Below are 15,462 nucleotides of genomic sequence, written 5' to 3'. Positions count from 1 at the left end.
AAGCAAGTCCAGTTCTTCCTTTCCCTCATAATCATTTGTCTAAAAGATTATGAGAAATGTACGCTGAGAAACTCTCAGGACACTTGCAGCTCTATGGGGTTACATCCGTGCAACATCCCCTTTAATTTTCAGCCCTGTTGGGCTGGAAAGCAATGCCTGGCTGCCTATTTTCTGGTTTTGCAATTGCCACAGAGCAAACTAGATATAGCATGCGCATGACCCTCTTCCTGTGTACTCTGTGGTCAGGCATCGGACACCAGTGACTAAATTATCAGAGGGGAAGGAAGAGAAAAGTAAAAACTGTTCTTCATGGTCTCTGTGACTCATGTGTATGTGTTATTTTACATCTCTGTGGTGTTCTAGAACTTTCTAGAGCTGAGCATAGCGCTTTGGTGGGAACCTCCACTTTTTTCATGTGCAGTTATGTAGATGGAATTTCTTTTTCTGCCATCAAAGCTGAAGCAGTCAATAAGAAGGACATGCAAGAGCATCAATAGTGAACAATACAATGAGATCCACTAGTGGCTTCATTCTCAGAATATGAGACCCACAAAGATTTTTTACCACATCACCAGACTTCTTCACTGCTTTCTCAAACCCATTCTTCCCGTTCATGATGGAAAGATGGCTTCCTAGGATTGACTGTGTCCAGAGTGTCATGTAAATGATGAAACTAATTCCACCATACCAAGTGGTACTGTCACTCTCATTGGTTTGGTAGGCTCCATCCTGGATGGTTTCAATTTTGTACTGCATCTATGAATTAAAATACAGATCATTGTGGAGGTGGCACAGGGAAAGAATAAAGACAAGATTGAACCATGAACAAGTCATGTTCAAGCAGGAGAATTCATGCAGTGATCAAAATCTGTTTTCCAAACCTGTACTGGAGCATATTATTAGTCCCTTTGGGAGTGGGTAGCCATCTTGTTGAATAAATTGTCAGAGTACAATAGGTGAATATCCTGAATTTTTCATGCAAGCATTCATAAACTTTCAGACCAACAAATAAATACTGCTGGATATACTACAGTATGGGGATAGGGCCTTGGAGTCTTCAGCAACTCTCCAATCATTTAGCTTGTCATCCAAGACAAATACAATGGTAAAGGGCCTCTCATTTGATGAACATGGATTATTTTAAGAGAGGACTGGTGACAGTTGAAAATGAAAATAATAATTAATAATAAATAGATGGGGAATCCCAGCACACCCCAGCTGTGCCTCAAGACTGACACAATTGATACTGATTTTCTTTGACTCGGCAATCTCAGTTACAGATGTCCACACACAAAAGACAAAAACAAAAAGCTGCATTGATTGAATTTATCCACATTCACAGAAAATTGTCACAGAAAATTTGACCTGTATCCAAGTAGCCCATTTTACTTGATTATTCTTTGGCCCTCCTATTTTGCTTTGAAATCTATCAAGTGACTTCCAGATGATCTAGCTAGAGCCTTGTCCTCATAGGAGACACTCCAGCAATCAGCAAGATGTGTTGTTTTTGTTCTCCATAGGTTTAATATTTACAGCTTGAGATGTGTGCAAAAAACTTTTCTTGTTTTAGCTGTTGGCTGGGGGTTGATGTGCATGAAGTGGATGGTTTGGTGCTATATTACTTTATGATCATTATTTTTAGCACCTCTTAACCTACTTTTATAGGAGCACTGCCAGCCAAATAATAAACTTTTTCAATAGGGGCACGTTTCAGGTAACCAGTAATAATCATCATGGTGAGAACATACTGGTAGAGACACACTGCCTGACATCAGGAAAAAATAATCCAAAGAAATTGGGGAAAACCCACCACCACCAAAAAACAAAGGCAAAAAAGGAAAGGATCTAAGATTTGGAGGTGCAGCAGGAGGAAGCAATCTAACATGGAGGACACCAGGAGCTCAGCACACAGTAATCCCGTAAGGAACAAGGGAAGCAAAGAGCGCACTGACTGAGTTCCAGGCTCTTTTACAGTTTCCCACCCCATCTCCAGATTGGCAATGCCATTGAATAAAAAATTTCACAAGCAATTTGATAGATGAAGGATGAAAGGGCACCAAAAGAGTACACAAAATAATCATAAAATTTTTATGCACCCTTTATTCATAAGCATCATTTGTATTTTTGAGGTTTTTGGTTGGTGTTCTCTGAAAGAACATGAATTGTATGAAAGAGAGACTCTTTTGTATTTTGGATCTTTCCTTTATAGCAGAAAGACCTTCCCTACTTGTCAGTCCTTTCAAAGACAGTTTAGATTTCACTCTCATATGTCGTCCTCCCCGAAGTACACACTCAAATATAGTACTCTTTGGAGTGAAGAAAAAGTCAGGTGGCTTGTCTAGATAATGCCTTTGACTCCCAGGTGCAGGTCTCCGCTCTTCTGTTTTGGCTGCAGGCTCTGATGCTTTTTTGTGCTTCTGACCTCCATTGCCATAGATACTTAGATCCTACCTGTTGTCTTCCAAGGCCATGCAAGAGGGTCAGGATTATCCATACCACCTCACCTTCAATTGAAATCAAGAAAAGAAAGAATTTGTGTGGAAAGGATATAATAAAGCATGTTACCTATTAGGAAAGGCACGCAGGCTTGTTTTCCATTACTTCACTGTCCCAAAGAAGGATGGAGGCCTCAAGCCAACCTTGGATTTTTGGGACATAGACATTTACATCACATCCAAAAAATTCAGGATGGTAATACTACCAGCTATTCTTCCATTGCTCAGTATTGGGAAATGATTTATCATTGCTGACATATAGAAGGTGTACTTATCACAACTAGGCCATCCCATTATTGTTTGTCTAACTTTACACCTACCAGTTTTGGTTCTGCCATTTAGACTGACTAGAGTACCTCACAAGTTCATAAGGTGTGTGGCTTTACTAACAGCTGCTCAGGATATTGAGCATCACATATACTTTTACACTGATGATTGGTTTGTTGTTATACCAACACTCAGCATACCCTTTGTGTCTTAGCAAAGCTAGAACTCATCTGATTTTCATCTTGATTTACCTAGATTCATATGAACCCTATTCATGTCAGATAGCAGTATGTAGTGTCCTTTCTTCTCTCTTTGTGGTTGGCATCATAGTGATACAAGTTTCTCCCGTTCTTTTTAATCAGTCATCAATCTTGTCTCTGCTGCTTGTGCTGGTATCCATATTGGTTTCTGCTGCTTCTGTATTGGTATTGACCCTGGGGAGGAATTAAAGAACCTTGTAACGAGGGTGAAAGAGGAGAGTGCAAAAAACGGTCTGAAACGCAACATCAAAAAAACTAAGATCATGGCCACTGGTCCCATCACCTCCTGGCAAATAGAAGGGGAAGATATGGAGGCAGTGACAGATTTTATTTTCCTGGGCTCCATGATCACTGCAGATGGAGACAGCAGCCACGAAATTAAAAGACGCCTGCTTCTTGGGAGGAAAGCGATGACAAATCTTGACAGCATCTTAAAAAGCAGAGACATTACCTTGCCAACAAAAGTCCGAATAGTCAAAGCTATGGTTTTTCCTGTCGTGATGTATGGAAGTGAGAGCTGGACCATAAAAAAAGCAGACCGCCGAAGAATTCATGCCTTTGAATTGTGGTGCTGGAGGAGACTCTTGAGAATCCCCTGGACTGCAAGGAGAACAAACCTATCAATTCTAAAGGAAATCAACCCTGAGTGCTCACTGGAAGGACAGATCCTGAAGCTGAGACTCCAGTACTTTGGCCATCTAATGAGAAGAAAAGACTCCCTGAAAAGACCCTGATGTTGGGAAAGTGTGATGGCAAGAGGAGAAGAGGACGACCGAGGATGAGATGGCTGGACAGTGTCTGCGAAGCAACCAACATGAATTTGACACAACTCCGGGAGGCAGTAGAAGATAGGAGGGCCTAGCATGCTCTGGTCCATGGGGTCACGAAGAGTCGGACACGACTAAACGACTAAACGAAATGAATTGACCCTGGACTTCCTTCAGCCTCAGCCATTAACTTACCTTTAACATCACAGCTCCCGGTGCAGACTTTTAGGCTTATATTCTGCTCTCCTGTGATGCTGATATTCCTACACTTCCACAAATGACACAAATAGCCCAGTTGCTTAAGTCATTCTTCCCACTTCACTATGGCAACTGGATTCAGCTATCCCCTCCAGCCAAGGTCTGACACAGCCTCAAGTGGTGGATGCCCCTTCCCAACCTGGGAGAGGGCATACTCTTCCAACCACTGTACCCAGCATCAACTTATCTACAGCTGCCTCAACACTCCGATGGGAAGCACACTGCAACAGGTTCAGGATACAATCCTGGCTGGACACAGCCTTCCACATCCATTATGCACTACCTTTTTTACCTGACTTCTCACTGAGGTGACAGATTTAGCAAGGGTGTTCCTTCCATATAGCACGGACATTTCCAGCCTATCTCCATTAACTCCGCCTGGCAGTCTGCCAAAAGTGTGATATCCAGAGACCATGAAGAAGAATGACAAGTTGCTAACCTTTGCTGTAACTGATTTGAGTGTTCACCTGTGGAGTCAGCAGTCCCACCCACCTCTCCACAGTCTCTATCCTTTTCTGGTGGGCTAGAGCTGGAGGCAGTCTGCTACAACACACTATATCTGTGCAGCGGAGGAGGTGGGCAGAGCTTCCGCCAAAACAGTGGGGAGAGGGAGCTCAGCTTTGAGAGATTCTAGAGATTGGCTCTGTGCAGGTGGAAACTCAATAGTGTAACTTGGCAATGAACACTCAATGAACTACAGTTACACCAAAAGTAAACAACCTGTAGTTATTTGCAGCCCAATTGAAATGTTGCAGATCTAGTGGGCATAAAATGTTATATCTAGTCAGTGCTATATCGAGGGCACACATTAAGCTAATGTTGTAAACAACAGTTTTGTGTTTGGACAGTTTAGTGGGTGATGTATGTATGTATGTATGTATGTATGTATGTATGTATGTATGTATGTATGTATGTATGTATGTATGTATGTATGTATGTATGTATGTATGTATGTATGTACAGTTTATCACACCTGAGACTTTTGACACTAATGGGTCTCATGACATTAGGGAGGGGAAATGGCTACTTGGGCCCAATTTGGACATTGTCACCTAGGAGTATAGTCACTTTTGTTGCCAGCGGTTTAGACATTAATGGCTGTGTGTTGCGTTATTTTGAGGGGACAGCACATTTACACTGTTATACAAGCTGTGTACTCACTTCTTTACATTGTAGCCAAGTGTCATTTCTTCAGTGTTGTCACATGAAAAGATATACTAAAATATTTATGAAATATTAAGGGGTCTACTCACTTCTATGATATACTGTACATATAGGTAACTGACTACACATACTCTTTTCCCCCTTATTCCTATAGATTCTGACAACAAGGGTGTGAATTCAAGTCGCTTGGTAGCTTGCATAACCACTTTGTTCTTATTCAGCAAAATCAGGCCTCAGTTAATGGTCAAACATGCAATGACCATGCAGCCATATCTTACCACTAAATGCAGTGTAAGTACATGCTATTTTTCATCCAGATTTGTTTCTTCTTATATGTTAAAGTGCAAGTTGGAAATGATAAGATTGTTGATGTTCTTTATTGGCTTTATAAGTATTAGTCTGAAATAGCCCACTTTAACAGGGCATTTGGACCACCCTGAACATTGGTTTTTCTTAAATCTACTGCTTTAATCTAGTTTTGCTAGCATCATTTTAAAAGTTAGTCGTATTTAATATTACTTTATGCAGCATTGTTTTAGAGACTTATTTCTGAAGGTTAGGTTATGTTTTTCAAAATAAAATTCATGAATTGAAAATTGTGGTTATAATCTCTTTTCAAGTCTCTTGAGAAGCAAATCACTGGTTATATGCTGAGAGAGACTTGAAAAATACTTGCGCATAATTAGATGTCATAAACTTAATGAAGTTCTTTCATTTAGGGCAACTCCAAACTTCTTGTCCTGTGTGGTTGGTTGTATACTGATGTTTACTTTGTCAAAGGTATAAAATGTGAACTGTTCGCTTACTCTATGTGAACACGTGTATGAAGTGATCCTAATGAGACAAGTTGTACACTTGTAGTTTGCCATCCATGGTATGGCTGAAATCTTGTCCCTTACTGTAGTAAATTGCATTGTAATAGGCACATCAAATCAGTGTGGGCATTTTCTTTAGAAACAGAGAAAGTGGAGATGGGGGTATTCGTATACGAATACAAATATCTCCGCACAAGTGGCACTAACGAAGGTCCAGCCCAATGGGGCTGGACAGTCCATTCACCAATCTGCTGCGGAGACGGTGCAATTCTGCCAATGGCTCCGCAGCACATGATCTGCTCGCCACTCGTGGCAGGAGGCGGGAGGATAAGCCTCACTGCAAGGTTGAAGAGTGGTGAGTGGATCGCGTGCTGCAGAGCCATTGGTAGAATTGCACTGTCTGCATCCATGGCAGATCGGTGAGTGGACTGTCTGGCCTCATAGGTCTGGACTCTGGTTAACACCACCTGTGCGGGGATATTTGAATACGAATACCCCCATCTCTGATAGAAAGCACAGCTCGAACCTATATATGTCTGATTAAGAGTAGGTCCTTGTGCAACACCTTCCCAGTTTACAATGGTGAGGTCCTGTTTGATGCAACAGTTTTTAGAGGTGCCAACCAGAGCTGACCCATGCAAAACCTTCCTGTTGTGCAAACTGGCATTCCTGTCCCATGCACAATCAGTTAGGACTTAAATTTCACTCATTAATAAGAGATATGTGGAGAAGTAACTTGCAGGCTGAGTGGTGGCAATTATGTGCTGTTTTTACGTTGCACTCTGCAAATTCTATAGCCCTATTTGAATACCTTCCAGCATCTTTACAAGACCATTTAATATAAAAATTGCTGTTACTAATATTATTAGTCTCTTCTTTTGTCTGTGTTTGATTATTTATTTCAGCCTTTGTTCCTATATTGTCCAGTGGTTTGACTGTAATTGCCATCTGTTCTGTGCATATTCCATATTTATTTTTGCAATCGAGTGTCCCAATGATCTCTTATGTTTAAGTGTCTCTTAAAATTACTGTACATCACTGACAGAGAGAATGAACATTTGTTCTTTTTCTTGGCCTCTGTCAATCACACCCAGGTGATTCGCGCCTGTGCGGAGCCTCACTGGAAGATTCTAGAGCTTCTGTGGTAGCAATAAACACATTAGAATATGGCCATGTTGAGAGCCTCAAATTCTGCTTCTGTTATAAAAGAGAAAGAGAACCTATTCTTGATTCCTTCCTGTTGTCAGTCATTTTCTCTTAAACTATTAGATCAAACTATCATCAGAGATTTTCCCCCCTTGCTTGGCCTCCGGCCGCAACACCCCCTCCTCCAATCATCGGTTTTTCTCCTCACTTATTTTCTCCTATTGATGGCCCCTTTGGGCACCTTTAAGCACTGTGTTGTCTGTGACAATAAGATCCCAGTTTCTGACGGACACGCTAAGTGCCTTTTCTACTTGGGAGAACAACATCAAAATAATTCTTCTTCCCATTGCAAAATCTTTAAGCGCGGAGTTCTTCGATCTTGCCTTTCGAGGCTAAAACTCCAACTTTGGGAACAATCCTTACAACCAGTTCAAATGGCCCAACCTCCTTGTAGGGCCACTTCCCGAACCAACGTAATGGAAAAAGCCGTTACTGAATCATCGAAACAGCATCTGTCAGCTACACCAGCTCATTCAGATTCTCCATCTGCATCATCTAAGATGTCGAAGACACACAAATCAAAACCCTCCACACCGTAGTCCTTGACTTAAAAAACAACCTCTAAACATCAGAGACCGACTGAAGCTGCTCCAGCTCTGGAGCCTGTTACTCCTAAACGAGCTAAACAGTCTAAGCCTACAGACATCCCAACACAACCACAACTCTGAATCAATTTTGGTCGGATCTCCCTCAGATGATGACAGAGCTCATCAACCCTGTTCTCAGTCTCCAGAATGGGATGATAGAGTCGACTAATTAATGTCCTCTCCTCCCAGTCCACAACCTTCCATTCCTTCCAGCAAACCTTCAGTTATTCCATCGCCCAAGGATTCCAATCCTGAATGGCTCAACACCATTCCATATTCGATGCCCTCGGATTGCCCATCAATCCCTAACCAGGACCGTTGTCACCAACGATCTTGACAGCTTGCTTCATCACGTGTGCTTCAAACCCACGCTCAGCACGTGCATCAGGTTGCCGTTTGCACCGACCCGTGCTCTGCTCAACAAACTGCACCAACTAGTCGATCGGGTGTTTTATCTGGTTCGATAATACCATCTAATAGTCGGCCTACCTCTCGACAACCATCGGTGTCGAAGCAGGCACATCACTGAGAGGTGACTATACCTCGACCTGCTTCCCATTTGGTATCAAAAAAAACCTTGGACAGTCAAGCAGATTTTGTCCACACGTGAGGCTTTAGCAGCCCCAGCCTCCCAATACTTTCCTACTACAATAGATGAAGGAAATCACTCTTCACAGTCAGCATTGCCAGCATCAATTTATTCTGCTGCTGTGCCATTGCATCAGCAACCTCCGTTTCGACATCACGGAGACACAGGCTCCGATATCGACAATCCTCGATATTCATCCTGGTCCATGGACACTCGCTCCATTCCAAGTCATTGGCCCTGGCACCGTTATGACACCAAGGTCCATTCCTACCAATCGAGGTCCGTCAGTGCTCAACTACCATATTTTGATGTCGACAATCATCGACATATGTCCATGGACATGCTGCCTCCATCTTTTCCAACTCATAACCGGCAATACTATGAAACTCAGCCTCTCGACACCGAAGTCGATCGACAGTCCATAAACTCCAGACATGACCTCAATGGCTCTGACCATGAATCTTGGCCGCAGACTCCATCGGTGTTATTTACCTCTCCAGAGTCGGACACCGGCAGAGGATTTCCAGACCTATAACCAACTTAGATTCGCATGGCTAAATTCCTTGATCTGCAAGTCCATCGACCATCAACAGAACCAGCCGATCATCTATGTAATCTGATCTCTAAAAATATAACCACTCTGGTGCACATATCGATGTTACCATCTCTCCTTAGTACTGTGCAGAGATCCTGGACAAAGCCAGCTTCCTCCCTTACCATGTCTAAGCGGATTGATAACCTTTATAGAATCCATGACCCAGGAGCCATTTTCCTCCACAAACAACCAGCTCCAAATTCTATATTTGTCGAAGCCTCTCAATCGAGATCTCAACACTGACAATCTCTCATACCACCAAATAAAGACAGCTGAGGAATAGACTCCATGGCTAGATGGATGTACTCTTCCGCAGTCTTCACCATGTGAGTCGCTAATTATCAAGGAGCCATGGGAGCTTACCAGCGCTTCCTCTGGGACAACATGTCCACCTTTATTGAATCCCTGTCAGAGGATAAAAAGATACTAGCTCAAACCTTCCAACAAGAAGGTCTCTCCATTGCTAAACAACAGATGCTTTCTGCTCGCCACACCATAGATGCTACAGCCAAGTCTATGGCCACTTCAGTAGCCCTATGCCATTTTTCCTGGCTCAGAATGGCCGGCTTAGCTGAAGATGCTCATGCATATATCAAAGACCTCCCCTTCAATGGAGCAGGTCTTTTTCATGCTGAAACTGATGATATACTAGAGAATGTACAAAAGAAATGTTCAGCAGCCAGACATTGGGGAGTTTACCCTTCCTACCAGCAGTGTCCTCAGCAAAATCTATGGAAATGACCCTATAACTTGTACCAGAGGTTCCAACGAGCCCCTCCACGACAAACCTCTTACAACCTATACTTCAAAAACCAAAGAGCCAAAACCCGGCAGCAGCCTGCCACTAGTGGAATGACCGGAAACCCAAACACCATATTTGATGTTCCTCTGACAGAGATTGCCACCCACCTCGCCAACCCTGTTCTCTGGAAACACCTGTATGGGAATCCATCACCACAGATTCCTGGGTACTCTCCATCATCAAAAAAGGCTACCAAATCCACTTCTTTGAACTTCCTCCGACAACACACATCATTACTCCACCGTCATAACCCCTGCAAGAAGAAATAACAAATTTACTTCTCAAAGATGCCATACAACCCATCTATCAAAACAAAAATGGGTTTTTCTGTCACTATTTCACTGTCCCCAAGAAAGACAGGGGACTTTGCCCTATTCTAGATTTAAGATTATTAAAGAACTACATCATCACCACAACATTCCTCATGGTTACTCCAGAATCAGTTCTTCCCTTACCTCGATAAAAACGACTGGTTCACCGTCATAAACCTAAGAGATGCTTACTATCTCAATAGTAACAATTGAGTGGGCCACAGCAATAATTAATGGGTCTCTCAAGGAGACATTCATTAGGCCCATTAGGAAGAAACTGAGTTTGGCGGCGGATGACATTGGCAATTATAGGCCCGTTGCCAATGTTTCTTTCCTTAGCAAAGTGGTAGAGAGGGTGGTGGCTGACCAGCTTCAGGCTCTTTTGGATGAAACCAATGCCCTGGATCCGTTCCAGTTGGGCTTTAGGCCGCGCCATGGCACAGAAACAGCATTGGTTGCACTGTTGGATGACCTGCTGAGGGAGGCTGATGGGGGCAAAATGCCCTTGTTGGTCCTTCTCGATATCTCAACCGCCTTCGATACCATCGACCATGGTATCCTTCTGGAGAGGCTCTCCGAGTTGGGAATCGGCACGCTGGCGCTTACCTGGCTCCGATCCTTCTTGGAGGACCGCCCTCAGAGAGTACAGCTTGGGAAGAGTGTCTCGGCCCCATGGAGTCTCAACTGTGGGGTTCTGCGGGGCTCGATTATCTCCCCAATGCTGTTTAATATCTATATGAGGCCACTGGGTACGGTCATCGGGGGTGTCGGGCTTCATGCCATAAGTAAGGTGATGACACTCAGCTCTACATCTCCTTATCACCTACTTCAGTGGATGCTGTTCTGCCCCTTCAAAGCTGTCTGGAGACTATACTGCAATGGATGTAGGTGAATGGGCTGAGACTGAACTCAAACAACACGGAGGTCCTTAGGGTTGGCAGCCCCTCCATTGGTTATTTGGGAAACTCCCTCTCTTTCGGGGAGGTGACTCTCATCGCAAAGAGTGAGGTTCACAGCTTGGGGGTCTGTCTGAATCTGGCGCTCACCATGGAAACTCAGGTGGCGTCAGTGGTCCGCTCCGCCTACTTCCATCTATAACGGATTGCCCAGCTGCGTCCCGATCTTGATGGTGGGGCACTCACCACTTTGGTCCATGTGCTTGTAATCTCAAGATTAGACCACTGCAACGCGCTCTACATGGGGCTATCATTAAGATTGATGCAGAAGCTTCAAATGGTGCAGAATGTGGCGGCCAGACTTCTTAGTGGGACAAGAAAACATCAGTATATTTTTCCCATTCTGGCTACCTTGCATTGGCTGCCCATTTGTTTCCGCATTGATTTCAAAGTGTTAATGATGACATAAAGCCCTAAACATTTTAGGACCTTGATACCTGGTGGAACGCCTTCTCCTACCTAGATTTACTCGAGTCACTCATTATAGCCAGGAAAGACGGTTGAGGGGCCTAACGCAGAGGGAGGCCTAGAAAGAAAAAATAAGAAATCAGGCCTTCTTGGCACTGGCCCCCGGACTGTGGAACAGTCTCCTGTCAGAGATTTGCCTGGCTCCCTCGCTGGGTGTTTTTAAGAGCCAACTTAAGACCTGGCTCTTTAGGCAGGCCTTCCCTCCTATCATTACTTGATCTTTACTTTTCTATCTTTATTTTTCCGTTTTTATTTTTCTATTTTTATTTTTACCTTTTCATCTTGAACGATATCATCATTGTTGTTTAAATTGCTGTTTTAAATTGCTTATTGTAAGCCGCCCAGAGTAGACATGGTCTAAATGGGCGGGGTATAAATAAATAAATTCATTCATTTCCAACTTAGATCACAAGCATACCAATTCAAAAGACTCCTTTTTGGCCTTGCGACAGCTCCAAGAGTATTCACCAAGTGCATGGCACCGGTAGCCACCTACCTCAGACTTCAAAACATTCTCATATTTCCATATATTGACGACTGGCTCTTTGTAGCACACTCCCATCGCAAAGCTTGACGAGACACCCATTTCACCCTTGCCCTTCTTTGCGATCTTGGTCTAACTATCAATGAACAGAAATCAAAATTATAACCCAAAAGGACTATACATTCCATAGGCGTGCTCATAGACTTCACACGAGCTCGCATGTTCCTCCCTGCAGGAAAGAGACAAAATCTTCACTCCGCATGACTTGATACCTGCCTTAATGGTGCAATGAGTTCTATGCACCATGGCCTCTATGACGTCAGTTGTGCAGCATGTGTGTCTCAAAATGAGATCTCTCAAATCCTGGTTTCTGGCCCTATTCGATCCACTAACAGACTCTCCCCACACTCTCCTAAGAGTCACTCCAGAACTGGCCTCTCAACTTCAATGGTTGCATTCCCATATCAACCTTTCTATCGGGTGACCATTCCAACAACCTCACCCGTGAATACAAGTCACTACCGACACAAGTCGTACCGGCTGGGGGGCTCGTTGCAAATCCCTCACAGTCCACACCAAATGGTCTCACAGAGAAAAACTGCTCCACATAAACAATTTGGAGCTACTAGCCATCATAAAGGCCTGCAAGGCTTTCAGAAACCTTCTCGTAGGAAAAATGGTATAGATTGCCACCGACAACATCACGGCGATGTACTACATCCTAAAACAAGACAGCATCCATTCCCCAGGTCTTCTCTAACTAGCGGTCGACCTCTGGGAGTGGTGTCTGCAACATCACATCTGTCTCACAGCCTTACACATCACCTTGCACAAGGACCTAGCAGACTCACTCGGCCGTACAGATACCCAAGCTCACGAGTGGGAACCAGATCAATCAGTATTCTGCCAACTGTGCCGGAAATGTGGCACATTGACTCTCAATCTCTTTGCCTCCCAAGCGAATTGGAAATGCCAACTATATTGCTCCCAAGCAGGAATAGGAAAATATTCCTAGGGAGACGCATTTGTCGACCATTGGCCCAAGACTCTTACCTACCTTTTTCCTCAATTCCCTCTCCTCCACAAAGTTATTGTTTGTCTACAACAAGACAAAACCAATGCCATCGTTATAGCCCCTTGGTGGCCAAGACAGACTTGGTTCCCAGTTCTCTGCAATCTCTCATCAGACATCCACCATCTCCCCTGCCTGCCACAGCTTCTCACACAGAACAACTCCCAAGTCCCACACCTGGACTTACCTGTTCTGCACCTGGCAGCGTGGATGATTCTCCCTCATTAATGAACGTTCTTCATCATGCCCAAAAACCATCCACAAGGAAAGCCTGTAGAAATGGAAAAAATGTCAATCCTTTACCAAATCTTCCTCATCCTCCTCCATCAATCCATCACTTTCCACTGTTCTTCACTTCCTCCTACATCTCAAATCCAAGGGTCCCCATCTCATCCTTGAGAGTCTACCTTTCGGCAATAATATCATACCAACCTCCAAATTCTCCAGCAGCAAACTTCTTCAAACATCCAACAACGGAACGTTTTCTGAAAGGTCTCTCTTATATCTGTCCCGATACCCAACTGTCCTCTCCACAATGATCACTAACTCTTGTTTTGAAATAGCTTACCAAAGCTCCTTTTCAGCCATTAGCTACAACTGACTTAAGACTCCTCACCTTTAAAACAGCTTTTCTTGTAGCCATCATCTCAGCTCGATGAGCTAATGAACTGGCATGTTTAAGCTATGACTACCCTTATCTACAATTTTTTCCCGATAAGGTGAAGTTATTCATGGACATTTCCTTCCTCCTCAAAATTGTCTCTCAATTTCATCTTTCCCAGCCGATTGTCCTACATTTTTTCCGTCGCCTTCTTCAAACCAAGAAAAAAATACTCCATACATTGGATGTCAGAAGAGCTCTTGCTTTTTATCTCCAACATACTCTACCTTTTAGACCAGGAGTCAGGGAACTTTTTTACCTCCCCCCCCCCCCAAAAAAAAAAGAATTTAAATACACCGACATTATCCCCTTGATTCGAAAGGAAGGGAATAATTCATTATTTGAATTAAAAATATTATTGAATCTACACAGGCTGTGTACCGAACTAGCAGGATGCACCAAATTTGATAAAGATGTGCACTATTTTTGCTGGAACACATTGCACTCCAGCCATTGTGTGGTATAGGGTGTAGTAAGGTGTCCAACGTGCCTAGCAAGTTGCATTAAATTTTTGCTAGCTCACAGAGGATTTAATCATCGTCAGTGGCTGCCAGAGTAGTGCTAGCAATGACATGCTTGCTAGAGACAGCCAATGCAGAAGGGGGGGGGGCTTTCCCTACCACTTTAATCTTTCTATGTGTGGTGTGCAAAAAGGAATAAACCAGGCTAAAAACCCACCCTGATGCCATAGCCCAATATCAAAGGACCAGTGTGCTTTTTTTAATGGAAAACTCAGCAGTGGCCAGAGGATTGGAAAAGATCAGTCTACATCCCAATCCAAAAGAAGGGAAGTGCCAAAGAATGCTCCAACTACTGTACAATTGCACTCATTTCACACGCTAGGAAGGTTATGCTCAAAATCCTGCAAGGTAGGCTTTAGCAGTATGTGGACTAAGAACTCCCAGAAGTACAAGCTGGATTTTGAAGAGGCAGAAGAACTAGAGACCAAATTGCTAACATGTGCTGGATTATGGAGAAAGCCAAAGAGTTCCAGAAAAACATCTACTTCTGCTTCATTGACTATGCAAAAGCATGGCAGAAAGTGAGGAGGACTTAAAGAATCTCTTAATGAGGGTGAAAGAAGAGAGCGCAAAAAATGGTCTGAAGCTCAACATAAAAAAAAACTAAGCTCATGGCCATTGGTCCCATCACCTCCTGGCAAATAGAAGGGGCAGATATGGAGGCAGTGACAGATTTTACTTTCTTGGGCTCTATGATCACTGCAGAGGGTGACAGCAGCCACGAAATTCAAAGGTGCCTGCTTCTTGGAAGGAAAGCAGTTATAAACCTAGACAGCACCTTTAAAAGCTACCCTTCCCCCCTGCCTTAATTCAAGCTTTCTCTTTTGCTTGCCTCTTCTTTTTCATAGTTTTGAGTCAGTCTCTCTCACTCCCTCTCCCTTTCTCACACACATACACACCTCCCTCCCTTTTCTCCATACATTTTCTACGTACATTTAAGTAAGCTTGATGAAGCCCTTGGTCTCTCGCACCTTCCTTCCCTCCTTCCCTTGTTAACTTGATCCTTTCCCTCCTCCTGGTTGCTTGCAGTCATTTCTGGAGGAAGCAGTCATTCAGAAGCCCCAGATTGATTGATTGCCCAGGGCCAATCCACAGCTGTAATCAATCAAGCAGGCTTATCTCTGATCTTTGAAAGAATGGAGGATTTAGAAGTGCCCTGCTGCAACCAAGGAAGTAACAGGGAG

The 15,462-nt window shown here is 43.6% G+C and overlaps 1 protein-coding gene across 5 annotated transcripts in view; it reads left to right on the top strand.

The window, feature by feature from the left end:
* NIPBL (NIPBL cohesin loading factor) overlaps positions 1-15,462 on the top strand; it is a 232,471-nt gene that overhangs the window by 196,069 nt on the left and 20,940 nt on the right. For all 5 annotated transcript variants that reach the window (XM_020795682.3, XM_020795685.3, XM_072992835.2 and 2 more), the window contains one exon: positions 5,366-5,502. In XM_020795682.3, the coding sequence (XP_020651341.3) occupies positions 5,366-5,502 (137 nt within the window). The remainder of the gene's footprint in view (positions 1-5,365; positions 5,503-15,462) is intronic.

Source organism: Pogona vitticeps, chromosome 2 (genome assembly GCF_051106095.1).
Source record: "Pogona vitticeps strain Pit_001003342236 chromosome 2, PviZW2.1, whole genome shotgun sequence".
Lineage (NCBI taxonomy): Eukaryota > Metazoa > Chordata > Lepidosauria > Squamata > Agamidae > Pogona > Pogona vitticeps.
This window is presented reverse-complemented; position numbering and strand designations above follow the sequence as displayed.